The sequence below is a fragment of the Lagenorhynchus albirostris genome, chromosome 9 (assembly GCF_949774975.1).
Source record: "Lagenorhynchus albirostris chromosome 9, mLagAlb1.1, whole genome shotgun sequence".
Classification (NCBI taxonomy): Eukaryota; Metazoa; Chordata; class Mammalia; order Artiodactyla; family Delphinidae; genus Lagenorhynchus; species Lagenorhynchus albirostris.
In genome coordinates, this window is record NC_083103.1 from 10708053 (window position 1) to 10729871 (window position 21819).

At 40.6% G+C, this 21819-nt stretch overlaps 2 protein-coding genes across 2 annotated transcripts in view; one reads left to right on the top strand and one right to left on the bottom strand.

Annotated features, from left to right (window-relative positions):
• The window catches only part of STX3 (syntaxin 3), a 139166-nt gene that overhangs the window by 63364 nt on the left and 53983 nt on the right, over positions 1 to 21819 (bottom strand). The window lies entirely within an intron of this gene.
• CBLIF (cobalamin binding intrinsic factor) lies at positions 2056 to 16910 on the top strand. The gene is made up of 9 exons (XM_060159064.1): positions 2056 to 2134; positions 2832 to 3008; positions 3752 to 3865; positions 4268 to 4408; positions 6395 to 6576; positions 10660 to 10837; positions 12211 to 12412; positions 14573 to 14691; positions 16754 to 16910. The coding sequence occupies exons 1-9, from the start codon at positions 2056 to 2058 to the stop codon at positions 16813 to 16815; spliced, it is 1254 nt and encodes a 417-aa protein (XP_060015047.1). The 3' UTR covers positions 16816 to 16910.

Genomic DNA, 21819 nt, shown 5'->3' on the forward strand with positions numbered 1-21819 from the left:
GGTGGGAACATGGGTCGATGTTAGAAGCTGTCTAGCACACCCCAATACGTATCCTGTGTTCTCACCTATGAAACCACCAAATTAGTCCAAGAAAGAAAAAAAAAATGCTTTTTTTATCACCCATGCTATATATTTGTTCATTAATTCACTCATTCAAAAAGTATTCATTTGATAATGCCACTTGCAGCAACATGGATGGACCTAGAGATTATCATACTAAATGAAGTAAGTCAGACAGAGAAAGACAAATATCATAAGATACTTACATGTGGAATCTAAAATATGATACAAATGAACTTATTTACAACGCAGAAACAGACTCACAGACATAGAAACCAAACTATGGTTACCAAAGGGGAAAGGGGGTGGGGGAGTGATAAATTAGGATTTGGGGATTAGCAGATGCAAACTACTATATATAAGATAGATAAACAACAAGGTCCTACTGTATAGCACAGGGAACTATATTCAATATCCTGTAGTAAACAAAATGGAAAAGAATATGAAAAAGAATATATAACTGAATCACTCTGCTGTACACCAGAAACTAAAAAATGAAATGAAATAAATAAAATGAAATGAAATAAAAAATAATAAATAATTTTTAAAGTATTCATTTGATTCCTACTGTGAGCTGGGTAGTGTCTCAAGTACCTGGGACAAAGCAGTGTACAAAATAGATTAAGCTCCTGCCCCTTTGGAGCAGACATGCTAGTGGGGAAGGAGACATACAGTAAGTGAACTACACATAGAGTATGACAGAGGGTGAGGCGCTAGAGCAGGTAAGGGGCACGGTGGGTGTCAGGGAGGTGAGGCTGTCTCATATGTAATGGTCTGGAAGGCTTCTCTAAAAGCTGACCTTTGAGCAGAGACATGAAAGAAGTGAGGGAGCCATCATGAGAGTATTTGGAGTAAGGATTTCCCAGGCAGAGAGGATAGCAAGAGCAAAGGTGGCTGATGGGTTCAAGGAACAAGAAGTGCTGCTGGAACAGAGTGAACAAAGGAGAAAGTGGGTGGAGGTGAAGTCCAGAAGGAAACAGATGCCAGATCTTACAGGGCCTGGAGGTCGTTAAAAGGAATTTGAATTTTTCTTTTTGCTTTTTCATCATATGGTATATTTTCTCAATTTTTATAAGTTGATTTACAATGTTGAGTCAGTCTAAGCTGGGAGTCACTGTGAGAATGACCTCCTAAAAGGAGCTACTTAAAATGCGGTGGTTAGAAAAAAAACTAGCCCCCTCCTTCGTAATCTCATTACTTCCAGTTCTCTGTGTGAGGGGGAGATATACTTTGCTTTATTATACAGCTACAATTCTAAAAACATTTTTTAATATATACATATTACTTAATATAGTTCATTGAGCTCACGTTTTGCAATTACTTACTTTCAAAGATAATATCTGAAAGCCCAGGGTGTTTGAGACTGCTTTCATCCCCAGATAAGGAAAGAGAAATCAAACAAAACCATTTACGGCCCATTGCTTTCCCAACATCAAACAACTTCAAAGAGCCTAGGCTGGAACCCAGGTCACGTCAATTTAATTCATTGCATAAAGCCAGACCTCACCTGGCTGATGCTCGCCTGAGAGCCAAGAGGGCTTATTGTAAAGCAAGTGCCTCAGACTGTGAGGTGCTGCCTTAGGGATCCCCCAAACCCCAATGAAGTGGTTGCCGAGAGGCGGTCTGGGTGCGCAAAGGCTTAGGAGAAGGTCTCTGTTACATTCGCACGTTAGCCAGCCTGCCAGGATTTTAGTAAAGGACACTTGGTCATCGCTGCCTTCACCACATGTAAGCCCTGAGTGTCTCCTATGACTGTGCGGCCTACATGTGACCTTCAGGCACCTTGGAGGCTCTATAGTAGGTAAACTGAGATAAGCAAGTGGATAGTTTTATCTCAGAGAGTGCAGTCAGCATAAGTGGTTAGGAGTGTCTGGAGGATGGGGGAGGAGAGCAGACTGTTTTACAAAGAGAAGCATATATAAGAAAGAGTAGAGAAATACTCTACTTGCAAACACTGGGACTTGTGAACGGGAGACGTGGACAGGAGACAGTGGGATGACCCGGGTCACCCTCCAACTCCTGACCCTTCTCTGGGCTATGACTGGGACCAGCACCCAGACCCGAAGCTCATGCTGTGAGTAGAGCATTTTTTCCAAGGTCAGGGAAGCAGTTACCCTGGGGATAGGCAGAAACCTCAGACACTGAAGTCTGCTCATGAGACAGTGCCTGGAAACAGGGATCACTCTAGGAGTTCCAAAGCGGGTGAGTCAGGGTGTGAGTGTGTGTGGTTCATCTTTCCTGACTTAACAGCATAAGTTCTTTGAGAGGCAAGTCTATGCATTTTACTTTAAGAGAAATTGAAATATCATTGCAGGAATGATGGTTGATGATACAGAGAAAGGTCTTCAGTGGCTGTTCTGACCAGGTACCACTATTAGTGAGAACGTTGGGTACCTGCTGAGGATAGGTCATATCCCAAATCTTTCATATTTGTCATGTAAGAGGGAGAAAAAAATGGACGCAAGGAAATCAGTGACTTCTAGGAACATGCTAGAAATAGCATGAAATGTCTGTGAGCCATAGTGCTCGACGTTACTAAGTGAAAAATCACTTTCTTAAAGATAAAGGCTATTTGGGAAGATGTAGGGACTAATTGGCCTCCAAAGAAAAAGCCCAGTGTTTTCTCCATTGCTCTTTAATAATCACCCCAAAGGGAGCATCCCTGAGGATACCAAGGCTAATCCTGTCTTCTCCTAAGAGACACAGGAAACATGTTTCTGAGAAGAGGGAATGAGGATGAGGGGTTTGGTAAACGGCTTTGTCCCCTGCAGCTGTTCCCTTAGCAGAGCAGCCCTTGGTTAATGGCATCCAAGTGCTCATGGAGAGCTCCGTGGTCAACTCTGCCTTCCCAAACCCCAGCATCCTTATTGCCATGAACCTGGCCGGAGCCTACAACTTGGAGGCCCAGAAGAACCTGACTTTCAAGCTCATGGACAGTGACACAGCTGGTGAGAAGCCAGGGCCCCTCTGCCCGCTCCCTGAATCTCCATCCCCAGGGCCCACCTCCATGTGCCCCCACCCCAGTGCTACCTGTGATGGTACCTGAATCACCCGAACACCTTTCCCTGCATCCCTGGAAGGACTCATGTGTGAAGTCAGGGCATTCACACAGGAGGGCAGCAAAGCAGAAAGAGCTCTAGATTAAACGTAAAAGAGCGGATTTCCAGGTCTGGCTCTGCCACTTACTAATTCTGTGACCTTGAACTAGTCACAGATCCCCATCAACCACTCGGTCGTCACTTGCGAAATGCAAATAATTCTAATAACAGTAACACTAATAGCAATAACAACAATAACAATAATAATAAAATCTCTGTTCTGCCTACCTCACAGGAGTTGCCTTCAGGTTCAAATTAGATAAACTTGAGTAAAGTTAAAATTATCTTGTAACTATACATTTTTTTAATATATGAATTTGTATGGGTATTCTTGCTGCTTTTCTAAACAGATACCAGGAATTCCTGATGGGGTTGTCAAGTCACATAGAGGCCACTAGATTAATGGCCTATTTAATGTTTGTCCATACTTCTTCAATGTTTTTCCATACTTCTTTCCTTGAGAAAGATCAAAAAACTAATCACATTATTTAAAAAATCGAAATGATCTGGAAAGAAGCAGAGAGCTCAGCCTGGCCCCTGGTGCTCTCCCCTGAGAACGCCTTTGTTTAACTATATTGTTCTCTCTTCCACAGACCTTACCGTTGGTCAGCTTGCCCTCACCATTATGGCCCTCACCTCCTCCTGCCACGACCCTGAGAACAAAGTATCGATTCTACAGAGACAAATGGAGAACTGGGCACTTTCCAGTAAGACCTCATCAGAAGGGAGGGGGAAGTGAGGCAAATGGCTTTTCCTGAGAATTTTAAATCTATAAAGAAAAAGGAAGGGAGAGTGGAAGTTTAGGCAAGAGACACAAAGTACCTCTGATGATCCCACAAGTGAGAGCTCCACTTCCAATGCAATGAACTAGAAAAGACCACTATCCCAGGCAAACAGTTCTATGCCATCATTGAGGACAGCAGCATCCCTCTTATTCTGTTTTCATGCCAGATGACAGTCTTATTCTGAGACACATGGAAGTTATCTCTTGCCATATGGTATCTTTCCTTTTGGACAGGTTTTCTGGCAATGTATCTTTAAAAGGTTTAGCTTTTCCTTTTTCACAAATATCTTCTTTACAGTGAATGTGAGTCTTATGAAGGCCCAAGGCCTCAATATCCCTGCTTCATCCTTCTATGGGCCCAGCCTGGCGATCTTGGCGCTGTGCCAGAAACACCCAGCGACGACCTTACCCGTAGCAGCCCTCTTTGCCAAGAGCCTGCTGGCCAATTCCTCTCCCTTCGACGTGGGTGAGTCGGTTACCACTTTCACACAGTGCCCCGAGCTGGGAACATCAAGGTCACTGAAGGGTAGAGCTGGAGGGAAAGTGGGATGGGGGGAGCTTTCCATGGAAGAGGAGCTGAGGACCATGAAAATGCCTGGAGATGAGAGATACTGGGCAAATATTTGTTGGACATGTGAATTAAGCTATAAATGAAAGAGAAAATAAAACAGAAACCAGGACAATACTTGCCACGTCTGACAGTTACAGACAAATCAGAATCTCCACTGAGAACAATAAATACGTCATCCAAGGCAGGAGTTGCTCCCAGACGAGTGATTAAATTATCAAATCAGTGTCGGACTCAGTCCCGCCCTGAACCTCCTCTTTAGTCGCTGCTGATGCTTCCACACTCTATTCTTCTCGATGCTCCTCCTTACTACATCCAAATATTCTTTTCTTTTTTTGGCTGTGTTGGGTCTTTGTTGCTGTTCGTGGGCTTTCTCTAGTTGCGGCGAGCGGGGCTGGAGCATGGGCTCTAGGTGCGTGGGCTTCGGTAGTTGCAGCACACGGGCTTCAGTAGTTGTGGCTCACGGGCTCTAGAGTGCAGGCTCAGTAGTTGTGGCTCGCGGGCTCTAGAGTGCAGGCTTAGTAGTTGTGGCTCGCGGGCTCTAGAGTGCAGGCTTAGTAGTTGTGGCTCGCGGGCTCTAGAGTGCAGGCTCAGTAGTTGTGGCGCACGGGCTTCGTTGCTCCGCGGTATGTGGGATCTTTCCGGACCAGGGCTCGAACCCGTGTCCCCTGCGTTGGCAGGCGGATTCTTAACCACTGCCCCACCAGGGAAGTCCCCAGATATTCTCTTTAACTAAACAGCTACCCTCTGAACACTAAACCCATAATGCTCCCCTTCAAGGATGCACTGGAACCATCTTATTCCTTCATCCTGCAAGCACGTGGCTGCTTGTGAATGGAAGCTCTATCCTCTACCACACCATGTCCTTCTTCTGCACATAACGATCCCTTCTCTGTATGATGCCCTCTGTGGGGGGCACTGTTATGTCCCTCATTGGTGGTCATCTTTTCTCCTCTACCACTATCTAAGCAACAGGATTATCTCAGGTTTTCACCCCTTATACGTGCCGCATCAGCAACCTCTCTCTTTTCAGGCTTTAGCAGACCAGCACACAGGTAGGTATTTACTCAAGTACCCTCCCCATGGGTCAAACACACACTGGCCTCTGTTTCCCATCTGGGACCTCATGCATTGCTGGGGCCTCTCTGCCAGTTCAGGAAATTGGGGCTTCTTTGCCAACATTTTCATCCTTAATGAGGTGATGAAATTTTGGGTGGAGATTAGGGTGGGGAGGGAAAGATCGATGAAAAAAATGCCATCTGGCAAGTCTTTGATTTCTTCTGGTCTCGTCATGCCAGAGTTTTTGCCCATTCAGTTCACACATAATGAGAATGAAATAATGAAAAAAGCCCTTGTGCTGGGTACTATGGGAGATGAAAATCCCCGCCCTCCCCCCATCTGAGAACTCACAGGGCACAGTTAACAGCAGACAGTGCTGAGATTGCAAAACAGGTACAAACAACAAATGCTAAAGGAATCCAGAAAAGAGACTACACTTGTTGTAGTGTAGTCTCTTTTCTGGATTGACAGAGAGGACTTCAGTGAGAGGTGGTGATGGCTGGACCTTCACCAACTGCTGACATCTTGAAAGATAAACATTGGGACAAGAGAAGTGGGATTGAAAATGTTGCTAGTCGACTTTCATTCAAAGCATGAGTTGTGGAGTCATACACATCTGCATTCAGGTGTGTGGCCTTGGGCAGTTACCTAACCTCTCTGAGCCTCCATTTCCTCGTCCCCTAAATGGGGATAATTATAGGTCCTATTTCACAGATTGTCCTGAAGGGTAAAGGAGATGATGAACCTGAACACAATAAGCACACAACTGTTAGCTGTTCATATTGTGGTGGTGGTGGTTGTCTTATCCCGTGCTGTGATTCTCAGACACAGGAGCAGTGGTGACCTTGGCTCTGACCTGTATGTACAACAAGATCCCCATAGGTTCAGAGGAAGGTTACAGAGCCCTGTTCAGCCAGGTACTAAAGAACACTGTGGAGAATATCAGCATGAGGATCCTAGACAACGGCATCATCGGAAACATCTACAGCACTGGCCTTGCCATGCAGGTAAATGCGTCACTGATGCCCTTCGCTGGGTCCATGTCCCTAAACCTGGATTATAGGACCAAGAGACCAGGCTTCTGGTAGTATCTCTGTGGAGGACCAGCTACTGTGACTAGAGGTAGATTCCTTACGGCACCTGTGCCTCAGTTTCTCTACTGGTGAAATACAGGTACGTGTTAATTCATCCCTACCTCACAGGTAAAGTATAAAATCAAATATGCATGAACTCTTTTCCCTTCCATGGGGAAAAAAAAAGAAATAAATAAATCCAAGAAATGTATTGGTTTATTATGAATAATGATCAGTTTGTTCATAATAATTATAGACAATTGAAAGTTTGGTGTATTAGAAAATAACGATATTCAAGGAGGTCCTCAAAAAATATTGAATCTTCTGATTCCATGCTGCCAATCAAGTGTTCTTCTATCAGATCTTTACCTTGATCCAAGAAAAGGTGGGACTGTATTCAAAATGATTAATGAAAATAATCTAAAACTGCCTGGACATCTAATCTTTGTCAAAGTCTTTTACTATCTCAGTCTCAGTTCAACCTCACAAAGATCCCTAATATATGTCAGCGCCAGATGTGTCTGGTCATCAAATCTATGCTCAGTCCTATGCTTCTCTAGTATAGAGTCTCAGGCTTGGATTCTATAAGATGCTGCTTGATATAGCTCCAAATACAACCACACACACACACACACACACACACACACACACACACACACACACACACACACACACACACACACACACACACACACACCTCCCCTTCCGTTGATTACGGCAACATCTTCCCCTGGAAAACACACCAATAATAATGGGGAGAGAGAACCAACTAGAATCAAAAATTAAAGGGTCATCTGTGGCCAAATCCTGTAGTCGAAACTAAGAAATTTATGCTCCAGAGTCTCAAAATGCCCCATGGGATTAATAGAAAAACTACATCATGACCTTCCCAACTTGGAAATCCCAAGAAACAGAGAATCGTAATATCATGCTTAGTGAATTAAATCAAGCAAAGAAAGATAAATGCTGCATGATATCACCTATATACAAACTTGTGGTTACCGAAGAGGAGAGGGAAGGCGGGAGGGACAAATTAGGGGTATGGGACTAACAGGTACAAACTACTAGGTATAAAATAGATAAGCAACAAGGATATACTGTATAGCACAGAGAATTATAGCCATTATCTTGTAATAATCTATTATGGAGTATAATCTGCAAAAATACTGAATCACTATACCATATGCCTGAAACTAAAATAATATTGTAAATCAACTATACATCAATAAAAAATAAAGAAACAGAACCATGGAGTTACAATGCCCACCCTAAACCTAATTTAGCTCTGAACTAGTGCAGGGGGTTGGAGACTGGTCTGATATTCTATACATTAAAAATTAGTGACGTAATGTACAGCGTGGTGACTATTGTTAATAATACTGTGTTATATATTTGAAAGTTACTGAGAGTAAATCTTAAAAGTTCTCATCACAATATAAAAAATGTGAAACTATGTGTGGTGATGAATGTTAACTAGACTTACTGTGATCATTTGACAATATATACAAATATCAAATCATTTGTTACTACACCTGAAACAAAGATAATGTTATATGTCAATTACATCTCAATTTTTAAAATATTTTTTAAAATTAAGATTAAAAAATGAGCAAAGGGCATAAATAGACTAGAAATTAGTTCACGTTAAACATAAGAGTAAATACGAAGTCCCCACTCCAATGCGCTATAGGACCAACTAACGAAAATAAAGTCAGTTTCTACGTCATGTCGCGGTCAATAAAATTTCGTCAGAGAGCAAAACACTGTTTGTTTTTATGGCTGAATCATACAAAAGCTTTCCCAGGCCTCAGGTCTAGAAAGCTTTGTGGAGGAACAAAGGAAGTCTTGAAGAAATCTAAGGCAAGTTTTATTCGTGACTCACTTAAAATAACCTTGCTCACCTTAGAGCCAGACGGAGAAGTGTTTGCTTTTGCTAATTTGGTTTGTGCATTCTGTTTGGGATTTTAGCACCTGCAGAGTACACCGTGAAAAGCTGTACCTGGGAATTAAAGTTTTTCCTTGGAAAAAGGCAGGACCTCACCCACATCCAGATAGCAAAGGCCACGTGGATTACTTGCCAGTTAGGACACATAACCTCTCCCTACCCGCCTTATACCAGAGTTTACCCAGGCAGCCCGAGGTCTGAAATCACCAGATATCTACTATATAAACTTTTTCTAATCTCAAATGTTCTGGTGTCAAAAACAAAGGGTTTCTAAGGCTGTAACAACTTGGGTTTGCATTCCAGATTGGCCACCATCTTGGGCAAATATTGAATTTCCTGGAATTTCATTTTCCCCATGATAGCAAAGGTATAAAAAAAGTCACAGGCACAATGTGGCATTTAATAATTATTTGTGATCTCTCCCAGTGGAAGAGACGTGATGTTTAGCTTCCTTTGCAGCCTTCACTCACCCTCTGCCAGCTGCCAGTGCCCTTCAAGTGACCTAGGCCACCCACATTGTTTCCCAGAGGCATTTCCTCCTCTTTCTTCCATAAATATTCCAACACTTTCAAGGTTCCTCTGACAAGAACCTAACTTGGGGACATAAAACTTCTTCATGCGAAGTTATTACTGACTTCTAACCGGCTAATGCATTACTCCTTTCTAAAGAGTTGGTGTTGTGATGTTTTATCCCAAGGGGATACATCTCACTTAGTGGGATTTGGGATATGAATATGGCAAGTGGACAAGATACAGATACGATTGCTGGGAAAGCCTGACTGATGCCCTTTAACCAAACTGTCCTGTAAAGGGGCCTCTGGGAAGAGCCATTGTCATGGTTATGGAGGTTAACAGAGCCTGTCAAAACTGCCTAGTTGCTCACAGTACTGCCTCTAGCTCACAGCCATTTCTGGTTCCCCTCCCTTCACCCATTTCCCATTCAAAGCTTCAAGTGAATGGGTCATCAGCAACCCCAGACCATTAACATGCTGTGGTGGATGAGTCAGCACAACTGTAAAGGCAGGGAGGTGCTAAGGACAGCTTCTGCAACACAACGTTACAAAATGCTTTTGCATAGCATCCCATCTGAACCTCCAATGACTGCCCCAAAGGTAGGCAGGAGCTATGATTTCTATTTTACCCGTGAGACAGAAAACTCAGCAAAGTAGAGTGACTTGCTTGGTGTATTCATCAAGACTCATTTTGCAAATAACAGAAACCCAAATAATTTTTGCTTAAGAAAAAAAAATGGACATTTACTATTTCACAGAAACTGGGGGATCCAGGGCTCGATTAGGTGATTTCAGGATTTATCAGAATAAAGGGCTCAAATCACATCAGGGATCACTCTTTCATCATCTCTCAGCCATGGTTTTTCTCATTCTCTCCTGCTGTATGGCTTCTTCAGAGTGGCTGAGAAAGATGGTCACCAGCACCTCCATGATTACTAACCCTACCGAGGGGGAAGAAATGTTTCTCTCTCCCAATGTCTGTGTATCATAGAAGGACTCTGATTCGTGCATGTGTCCATCAATCACTGTCACCAAAAGGATAGTACTCTACGATTAGCCCAGCCCATGAGTCCACCCTTGTGGCCAGGATCGTGGAGCCTCTAGCTGACAGTACTGACATGATCAAAGAATGTGGGAAGAGTCCACCAAAGGGTGTGTAGAACAACAAAAAACAAGAGAAGTCTACTACCGTTAGATGGCCAGGTTGTCCTACAATAAAGCTTCCCCAGGAGCTTGCTTTGCCAGCTCTCATCCTCCTCCTACATGCAAGAACTGTTAGTAAATACTGCAGCCCTAATAGCACTCCCTGAAACTGAGTGTAGCTCAGATATTTATTGTGTGACTGCTACGTGACAGACACTGAACTAAGCAGTGGGGACACAGCCGTGAATAAGACAGATGTTGTCCTGAACCTCGTGCAGCTTCAGTTTTGGACTCTGGTTGATCACAACGATTAGTGATCAAGTCTGTCCCTTATAAGGTTAATAAAGGCCAACTCTCAGCTATACCTAATCTGTCTCTCTCTCTCTACCCACCCTCCCACCCCCACCCCGGCCCCAGGCTCTCTCCGTGACACCTGAACCACCTAAGAAGGAGTGGAACTGCCAGCAGACCATGGATTCTGTACTGGATGAGATGAAGGAGGGGAAATTCCACAACCCCATGTCCATTGCCCAAATCCTCCCTTCCCTAAAAGGCAAGACATACCTAGATGTGCCCCACGTGTCTTGCAGCCCTGGTAAGAACTCTTTAACATCTGTCTCTCCCTATAAAGTGGCAACTTATGCCAGGAATGATACGTGGACCAATTTTAAGTGGCATAAGGTCTTGTTATATACATGACTGCCGTGTAGGCAGGGCCAGTTCCCAAGAGTTGTGTGTTAGCACACAGCCATGCTGTCCTGCCCTCAGAATTCTGCTCCCACATCCACTCCATTCGACACACATTTACTGAGAACCTACTATAGGTAAATCATTTTGTTGGATGCTTGTGGAGAGAGAAGATCCATGGTCCTAACAGTCAAATAACATATGATGTCATTCATTCATTTGACAAATGCACCAAACACTAGGCAATATCTTATCATATCTGCTCTTTACAAAGTCAGGAGATGGTATGTAGACAAAAACTACAATATTTGGAAGAATGAAATAAGTATTAAACAGAAATAGAAGCCATATACAGTGCAAAAGCAAAGAAAGTATGACCAATCATTGAGTTTGGGAACCTTAGGAGAAGAACAGAGTTGACATTTCAGCCAAGACTTGGAGATATAAAAATGTGCTCACAGCACACCAAAGGGATGGGGTGGAAATCTGGCATGTTACCTTTTTATTTGAAATATCTTTATTTTATCCATTTACAAATATAATACAGAGATACTTAAAATTCAAACATGGCAGAAATATACATCTAGAAAGTAGAGTCCTGCAAAAAAATTTATCACCCCAGAGTCTTTGGTATAGATTCCTCCAACTCTTCTTTCTAATCAAATACTAACATAAAGTATGATTCATCTTATGTTGCATGGACTTCCTGAGATAAGCAGAGATAAGTAAGCTCCTTGTCTATCTCAGTACAGAATCTATAGAGACCACAATTAAGCAACCTGACCACAATCATACCAAACATAGCCACATTCACTAACTCCTTAGGCTGCTTCCCAAAGATTTCCCAACTTGAACAAGGTGGCCATGGAGTCCTTCCTAGGATTCTGCACTAGGTGCCCAGGTATTTTGTTAAATGGCCTGAAACTTACTACCTTTGCTTCCAGATTCTTCGGGCTAACAAAAAACCCCAAGAGAACAGTGAGCACCATGTAAAATACATGACTTAGGGCTCACAACCCTCCCTTCAGCTGACAAATCCTTTTAACAAAATAAACGTTCGTTATTAAGCTAGCTGTCAGTTCTTCAGCTACGATCAATTCTCTAGGATGGAAATGAGAGCTTCATAGGTCACACCAGTTCTTCAGAACAATCCACAGAGGACACAAAACCACTGCCATCTCTTGAAATGTGTTCTGGGATAAGCTGCCAATAACAGAGATTTTGTACCTATACTACAAACCCCATAATCTTTAACAAATTTGGCCTCTTTGCTCTTCCCAGGTCATGAGGTGCAACCAACTCTGCCCAGCCATCCTAGCCGTGTTCCCACCTCAGCATCCAATATCACCGTCAAATACACCATAAATAACCAGCTGAGGAGTGTGGAGCTTCTCTTCAATGAGACCATCAATGTTAGTGTAAAAGGAGGATCAGTGCTACTTGTTGTCCTAGAGGAAGCACAGCGCAAAAACCCCACATTCAAGTGAGTGTTACAAGTGACATTCACCATTCCTCCCAAGCCCAACCTGAATTCCCATTCTCTCTCTTCTTCCTTCATTTTCTTGCTTTTTTCCCTTCTGATCATGTAACAGATCTTTATTTAATAGCCCCCTGAGGAGCCTGCGATCTAGTAACTAGGCAAGGCTCTCATAAAAATTAAATCATTCAAGTCAATATAAGATGGAGTTTTTAAAACAGGAATTCAAAGGAGAGAGAGCACAGTGTGGATTAGAAGAGTCAAGGAAGGCTGGTGGCTTTGGACCACATTCAAAGAATAGGTACCATACAGGAAGATAGGGAAGGATGGTATTCTGGGAAGAGGGGCATGGTGAGGACAAAGCATTCGAGACAGGACTGAGCAAGGAATTTAGGGTCAATGAGTAGACCAGCTTGACGAGACAAGAGAATACAGGACTGAATTAAATGAATGATGTCTGGAAGGATACATTGGGTGATATTGTAGGAAGCCTGAAATACCAGGCTAAGGAATTCGGACTTCATGTTGCAGAGAAGCATTGAAAGTTTTTGAGTAAGAAAAGTCATGTTGTAAAATGTTCATTGGTTTGGGGAATGAGTGACAAGGAGGAAAGCTACGGCATGACTACAGAAATGAAGCTGTAAACTGATGGGGACTTCATCTAGGAGAAATGTACTCATACCAAGGAAGATGTCCCAGGGCTCATGAGTGACTGCATGTGGGGGTCAAGAGCAAGACGCTTCAAAACTATTGGTAGGAGTGTCAGGAAGAAAGAATGTCCTTCAGAGAAAAACCTAATTCCGTTAGATGATTAATTGTTGGCATTCAAAACAGAAACATTAGGAAGCTTTTGGAGGTATAAAGGAAGTCCTAGAAAAAGAGGTCAGGACAAGCAAAAGAGATTGGGTAGTCATCTGATAGAGTTGACGACTGAAGTTAGGGATGGTGTAGTAGGTGGCAGATACAATGCTTCCAATAAACCATGAGACAGATATAATTATTCCCATTTTACAGACAGAACCACGTAGGCCCAAAACGGTTAAGTAATATTCTGAAGATCACATAACATGCAAACTATAGGAATTGAGATCTGAACCCAGATTTGACTGACTCTTATGTTCTTTCTACTACCCAGTTGGGAAAGGGAAAAATATAGAAATAAATCACAAAGGAGAACATTAAACTTTGGGGAATGTTTATGGTTTGCAAAACGAGGGAACAGTAGAGAAATATGGAGAAGCCTAAGCTATAGGAGGAGGAGGGGGAAGATGCCAGGTCATGGAAAGGAAAAGAGGAGATACGTTCAAAGGGAAGATGGCCCAATCCAAATTCTGCAGAGAGCTGTCCAGGAGAAAGACTGACAAAGGCCAAGGAATAGACGAGTGACGTGGGATCTATTCTCCAGGGTTAGGATAAGTACACGTGTGTCTGCTGCCCACAGACCAGCTCCATCACTTCCCTAACTTCTGTAGAACAGGTCAAGATAAAGATCGCATTTCGAGAATACTTAATTTTCCAACAACCTGCTGAATGTACTTTACTTCTTCTCTAAGCTTAGCTTTAATTTTACCTGATTTAACTTTTCCTAACTATAAATGTAATAAATACACATAGGAGAAATTTTGAGGGGGGGGAAGCATAAAGAAGAAAACAAAACATCTATAGTCTATCTATAATATAATCACTGTTGATATTTTTTATAATTTTATAGGTATTTTCTCCATGCATATTACAAACAGTTGTGATCCATAATTAACGAGATAGATAGATATTTCTGATACAATGTGTATCCCACATTTTCACTTAATATTATTGCATAAGCATTTTCCCATTTCACTGAAAAATACTGAAAAATATGATTTTCATAACTGCAAAAGAGTCAATCTTGGATATTCATTCCATCTCTCACCTAATTTTTTTGTCCATTGTTGGACATTTACATTTTAAAAATCTGCTTAATGATAGGTTTTTAAAAAATCTATTCATTTTATTTTTATTTAATTCCAAGTGAAGTAATTTTACGTTCATTAGTCATTTGCGTTTTCTCTTTGAAACATGATTTTTTCTGATCTTTAAAGCATTTAGAAGGTCTCTGTCCCTTCATCTTAACTTCTTATTGCCTGACTTAAAGTGAGGTATCAATCGTATATGATTTTATTCTTACAGATTTGAAACCACAATGACATCCTGGGGACTTATGGTCTCTTCTATTAACAATATCGCTGAAAATGTTAATCACAAGACGTATTGGCAGTTCCTGAGCGGCAAAACACCTTTAAATGAAGGTGAGAGAAGAAAAGGAATGTGGGCATTTTCTCCATCGTTTGAAGGCTAATTCTTTCATTTCCATATTTAATTTAATCGATAAATAATTGTGAGATTCTATGTATATACAATAATTGTACATATAGCTGTTACATACGTATGTACATATGCAGATATATTATGAATATATATACAGTGTTGATAGATAGATAGATGGATGGATAGATAGAACAGATGGGTAGCTCTCTAAAAAAGCTTTTGAAAAAATCAAGAATCCTAACTCCACCCCGAGCCAGTGGGAAAATATCCAGTGAACAAGAAAAGTGGATTGACCTAAAGTAGTAAGAGCTAAAGAAGGAAAAAGCAGATGTGAGAAAGATTTTTTTTTTAAGTGTGTGATCTAAGAAGATGGCCAATTTGGGGTTAAAAAATTAAACACGTATGTGTAAAGCAAAAGAACAGTGAATTCATAGCCAGTGGGAAATAAATGAGAGGGATAAGATAACATCTGTTAATGTAGTAATGTTATCTTATTTCATACATCAACTCTGTAGGCATTAGTGACTCTTTTTACAACAAAAAAAACTAAGTCTCGCAAACAAAAAAGGAACTTGCCCAAAGCATCCATGTAGTATGTGATAGAGCAGATAATCAAGGCCACAGCTTCACTCAAAATCCATTCTTCGCCTTCTTTTGTTGTAGTGTTGTTAAAAGTCACCAGAAAGAAGAATGTTTGTGTGGGGGAAGTGGGAAGAATAAAACTCAGACTTCAGCAAAACCTTAACAATCTTTAAAATGTTTGCGCAAATACTAAAACATCCTGCAGCTTAAAAAGAGTACTGGTCTATGGTTTTGTCGAAGCACGATGTTACCTAGTTAACCCGATGTTCATTGTCACCCTTCTTTGTCAAGATGCTTCATTATCCAAGATTACAATGAGAGAGACGTTTTTCCTGGAGCCTACCATGGATTTGACAAAAAAATCTGGCCAGTCAGAATTTGTGGAATTGTAGCATAGCATTTAAGAAAGATCTTAGAGTCACATAAACCTTGGTTAGAATCCCTTTCTCTCTGTCTCTGTCTCTCTTTTTTTTTTTTTTTTTTTTGCCACACCATACAGCTTGCAGGATCTTAGTTCCCTGACCAGGGATCAAACCTGGGCCCAGCAGTAAAAGCGCTGAGTCCTAACCACTGCACCACCAGGGAATTCCTGAAGCCCCTTCTCTTATTTTCTAGCTACACTAGGCAAATAATGAATCTTCTCTGAGGCACAGTGCCCACAGCTATAATATGGAAAGAGCAGTAACCATTTCTTAGGTTATTGTGAGGATTAGAAATAATGTGTTTGAAATGAGTAAATTCAGTGCCTTTTGCATGGTATCTGTTCAAAAATGCTAATCACTATCCTTATTAATTCTCTTACCACCTTCATCTCAAGAATTGCCCTGGGAACGCAGATCAGGCTAATTCTCATGTCTGCCAGTTACTTTTCTTCTCTGGGGAAAAGCAAGTCCTCTGAGATCCAAAAAGATCTGGGCCTGGAATTGTCATGCTTTCTGATGCCTCGCTACTTCAGAGTGAATCATCGATTATGTCACCATCTGTGCTTCCTGCCCAGAAAGACGAGAATTCTCAACCCATTGCCCTTCCTCACTTCTTACAAAATCTTCTAAACGGAACATGAGTTCCCGCCTTGAATGCTCTAAATTTGGCTTACATAAGCCCTTTTAATAGAAATTACTTTCTTGCATACTTATTATGTGTCAGATACTGCATGAGGCATTTGGCAATCATTATTTCTAATCCTGAAAGGAACTCTTCAGCATAAATACTAGTGGGACAATAGTGTATATGAGGGAAGGAGGGTGGCACCGTCTAAGGGGCTTGGCCAAAGACGTGCTCCACATGGCAACTGAGAGCCTGGAAACAAGGACCCCTGAATCTCAGTTCCATGCTCCCTTCATACTAATCAACTCTATGGCGATTTTGTCTCTCTAACCAATTTGATGGGCTGGTCCCGTGGGAGAGTGGTGTGGTTATGGGCACCGTGGGCACCTCGTGTTGTTCTCTGCTTGTTTCCAGGAGTTGCTGACTACATACCCTTCAACTGCGAGCACATCACAGCCAACTTCACACGGTACTAAGGAGGAGAAGGATTGAGCTTCTATCAAACGTCCCCAGAGGACGGCTGGAATTTTTTTTTCACCTCATTTCAAATCTGTGCAAAAAAGTCGGCAGTTACAAGGCTACCATATTCCTGGTTAAAACATGGAAACCACAATGTAAAATAAATGATGCAAACTTCACTGGAGTTTCAACATCTGTGACCCATGAAAGCAAAAGTCCGGCTTCTCAAGACAATGACCCCCAGTCATCATTTAAACCTAGGGTGAGGGGGGAAAGGGGGCGTCTGGCTGATATTCTGGAAGGTCATTCTGACCTTTTTGATTAATTAACCAACACACTCTTTTATTCTATAAAGATACATCATTATGTATCTTTAAAACTTCTATTTTTATTTCTTATACCAAGTACTCCTTTTCAAATCACCTAGTGTAAACATATATATGTACACACATTCATCCATACATAAAGTGACCAAAATTATTTCATATGAAGCTCCCAGATGGTTCAGAACTAGGTAAATCATGTTATCAATATATCACAAACTTCTATTTCCAATATTTGTTCTGCGTAAATCACATTTCAAATATATTTTATATAATTTATCTATGTATTTAATATATTAATATGAACATAATGTGTATTTAATATTAATTTAACATATAATATGTTTTATATATTAAATGTAGACATATAACTGTGTCCCATAAATAATACATATAATATTTTAGGTATAATATATAGATCTATAATCTCACCCTGTCCTACATATGTATATAAATACTGAAGGTACAGATCTTTGGGAGAAAAATTTAAGACAATCAACTGGTAAATTCTGCTTGTTGGAGTCAACACTGGAACAAACTTTCTAGAGAAGAATATGAACATTTGTAACAAAAGACATAAGATGTACACTTTGATCCCCAAAAGTCCTAATTCTGAAATTTATAGAAAGGCGGAAATCATAAGAGGACACAGATATATATAAGAATTTAAATGTCAGCTGGGACAATTAGAGAAAAAAACTTAGACATGCAGCCTCAATACCGTTCCTAAAACTGAAGCCCAGAAGTGGACAGACTTCACGGCCCCATCACAGGCCTCCCCTCCTGGCATCCCAGAGCAAGAACCTGCTCTCTGGTGACGATCTGGCTCCCGGGAGAAAGAGGCATGAACCACACAGGCCCAGATCCTCACACCCATCACAGCTATCAGGTAAGTCACTGCATGCCCGAAAAAGACCAGGACTGCTACAATGGTAGAAACCCTCAGGGAGCGGTGAATAAGTGCTCTCTCACAACACATCATAATGTTTGTAATATGGAAAACATGGAAACAATGGGTATGTCCCAAAACAGAGCAATGCATAGGTAAACCCTGGTGGGTCTGTACCATGGGATTCTTATAAGTCACTAAAATTCATCTTGAAGGTAAATACTTGATGACATGAAAAGACGTTCATGCAGAGCCAAGTGAAGAAATCAGACTACACAGCATCGCAATATCACCCGTCCCATGGTGGGACAGTGGTTATCTCTGCAGGATAGAATGATTAGTGATTGATGTCTTTTTGTTTATTTGTTTCTCTGGTTTCTAAGTTTTCTCCATTCAACACATAATAATTGAGCGATGGAAATGGGGGGAAATTACTTTAAACAAAGATGACTTTTCCTCCTTTAACAAAAAATTGGGCAACCAAAGGAAGGTGTGTGTGTGTGTATTCCGCACCCAGCGCTTGCTATAATGATAGAAATTGAAGGAAAAAGAGGGGCATGAAAGACTAGGGGGAATCTCAGGCTGGTTTCATGTATGAAAACCTCGTTTTAACTACCTACCTAGTTATTAACTGTGTTCATCTGTATTGGCAGGGGTGGGGGACAGGGGAGTGAGGTTGACAATGGGTCTGCTATGAGAAGTTGCAATTCCCCTTTGAGGAAGCACCTTAATTAAATGTAGTCTGTGTGGGTTCATTTTTGCGTAATCTGTAATGCCCAGACTGCATTCCGTTGTTTCAGTGACTAAAATAAGTGCTTTTGTGACCTCTAGTGGTCATGGCTGGTAAAGGCTAAGCCTCCTTTAGGGAGTGGTCAGTTATGCATAACCACTTTTGTGAAGATGCAGGAGAAAGAGGAAGGAAGATTGCTACCAAATACTTTTCCCCTCTTTAAAAATAGTATGGAATTAACAAAGTGGATATAGAGGGAACATACCTCTACATGATAAAGGCAAGCCTACGGCCAACATCTTACTCAAGCATGAAAAGCTGACAGCATTTCCTCCAAGATCAGGAACAAGACAAGGCTGCTTATTCTTGCCACTTTTATTCAACATAGTATTGGAAGTTCTAGTCACAGCAGTCAGACAAAGAAAAAAGAAATAAAAGGAATCCAAATTGGAAAGGAATAAATAAAACTATCACTGTTTGCAGATGACATGATACTACACATAGAAAATTCAAGACATTACCAAATAACTAGAGCTAATAAATGAATTCAATAAAGTTGCAGGATACTAATATAAAGAAATGTCATGTTTCTATATACTAACAACAAACTATCAGAACAATTAAGAAAACAATTCCACTTATAATTGCATCGAAAAGGATAAAATAAGAATAAATCTAACCAAAGAGGAAAAATACTTGTACTCAGAAAACTATAAGACACTGATCACAGAACTAGAACAAATTCTAAAATTTGTATGGAAACACAAAAGACCCTGAAGAGCCAAAGCAATCTGAGAAAGAAGAACAAAGTTGGAGGTATCACACTCCCTGATTTCAAACTACACTTCAAAGCTACAGTAATCTAAACAGTATGGTACTGGCACAAAAAGTAGATCAAAGGAACAGAATAGTGGATCCAGAAATAAACCACACTTATATGGTCAATTAAGCTACAATGAAGGAGACAAGAATATATGATGGGGAAAAGACAGCCCCTTTAATAAATAAACTGAACAGCTATGTGCAAAAGAATTAAACGAGACTACTTCCTCACACCATATACAAAAACTCAAAATGGATTAAAGTTGTAAATGTAAGACCTGAAACCATAAAACTCCTAGAAGGAAACAGAGGCAGTAAGCTCTTTGACATCAACCTTAGCAGTATTTTTCTGGATATGTCTCCTTAGGCAAGAGAAACAAAAGCAAAAATTTTTAAAATGGGACTACATCAAACTAGAAAGCTTTTGTACAGCAAAGGAAACTATCAATCAAGTGAAAAGGCAGCCTACCAAGTGTAAGAAGATATTTGCAAATGATGTATCTGATAAAAGATTAATATCCAAAATACACAAAGAACTCATACAACTCAACATGAAAAAAAAAAAAAACACCTGATTTTAAAATGGGCAGAGGACCGGAATAGACATTTTTTTCCAAAGAAAACATACAGAAACCAACAGGTACATGAAAAGATGCTCAATATTGTTAATCAGCAAATCAAAACCACAATGAGATACAACCTCACACCTGTCAGAATGGCTATCATCAAAAAGACAACAAATAACAAGTGTTGGCAAGGATGTGGAGAAATTAGAACCCTCGTGCACTGTTGGTAGGATTGTAAATTGATGCAGCCACTATGAAAAACCGTATGGAGCCTCCTTTAAAGATTTAAATAGAACTGCCACACGATCCAGCAATTTCACTTCTGAGTATTGACCTGATGAAGATATAAAAAAACATAATTCAAAAAGATATAAACACTGCAATGTTTATTGTAGCACTATTTACAACAGCCAAGGTATGGAAGCAACCTAAGTGTCTATCAATAGAAATCTTACCATTTGTGACAATCTAGATGGATCTAGAGGGTATTGTGCTAAGTGAAATGAGTCAGACAAAGACAGACAAATATCACATGATCTCACTTATATGTGGAATCTAAGATCAAACAAACAAACAAAACAAAATGAAAACAGATTCACAGATACAGAGAACAAACAGGTGATTGCCAGAAGGGGAGCAGTGAAATAGGTGAAGGGGGTTAAGAGGTACGACCCTCAGTTATATAATAAATAAGTTAAGGGAATATATAGCATAAGGAATGTGGTCAATAATATCGTAATAACATTTTATGGGTCCAGACAGTTACAAGACTTATCTTGTGGGGAACATTTCATAATGTATGCAAATGTCAAGTCATTACGTAGTACACCTGAAACTAACATAATATTGTATGTCAACTACATTTCAATTAAAACAAGTTTTAAAAGGTACAAATGAACTTATCTGCAAAACAGAAACAGAGTCACAGATGTAGAAAACAAACTTATGGTTACCAGGGAGTAAGGGTGGGGAGGGATAAATTGGAAGATTGGGATTGACATATACACACTATAGATATAAAATAGATAACTAATACGGACTTGCTGTACAGCACAGGGAACTCTACTCAATACTCTGTAATGGCCTATATGGGAAAAGAATCTAAAAAAGAGTGGATACATGTATATGTATAACTGGTTAACTTTACCAGTTAACTTTACACCTGAAACTAACACAACATTGCAAATCACCTATACTCCAATAAAAATTTTTTTAAAAACCAAAAATATTCCAAAACAACTGACTACAATTAAATTTCACAAGTAAATGATTCTTGTTCCTTTGGGTCTGGGTTTGCCAATCAGCTTTCACACAGTTGCCTGCTTCTGGAACCAAGTCCTTGACTTTGTTTGCAGGTACACTCTTTAGAGTTGTCTCAGCAATGCCAGCTTTAAGCTCTGAAACCTATGCTAATAAATCAATTTCCTGAAATACCATTAAATACATAACTAACTAAATAAATTTTTAATAAAAAATAAAATAAAAACAATATGCAACTGTACTTGCCTTTAACCAGCTATCTGAATGACTTGTAGCAAGTTCATGATTGAGGATAACATGCTGATGAGGAGGTAGAACTAACTTGACTCCTCTAGCCCCTCCCAGCTGAGAGCCTGTAGTTCTTTGAAATAGCAAAAGCCTTGAGTCTTGCTCAGAAGTGCAAATGATTCTGAGATTGAAATGAACACACA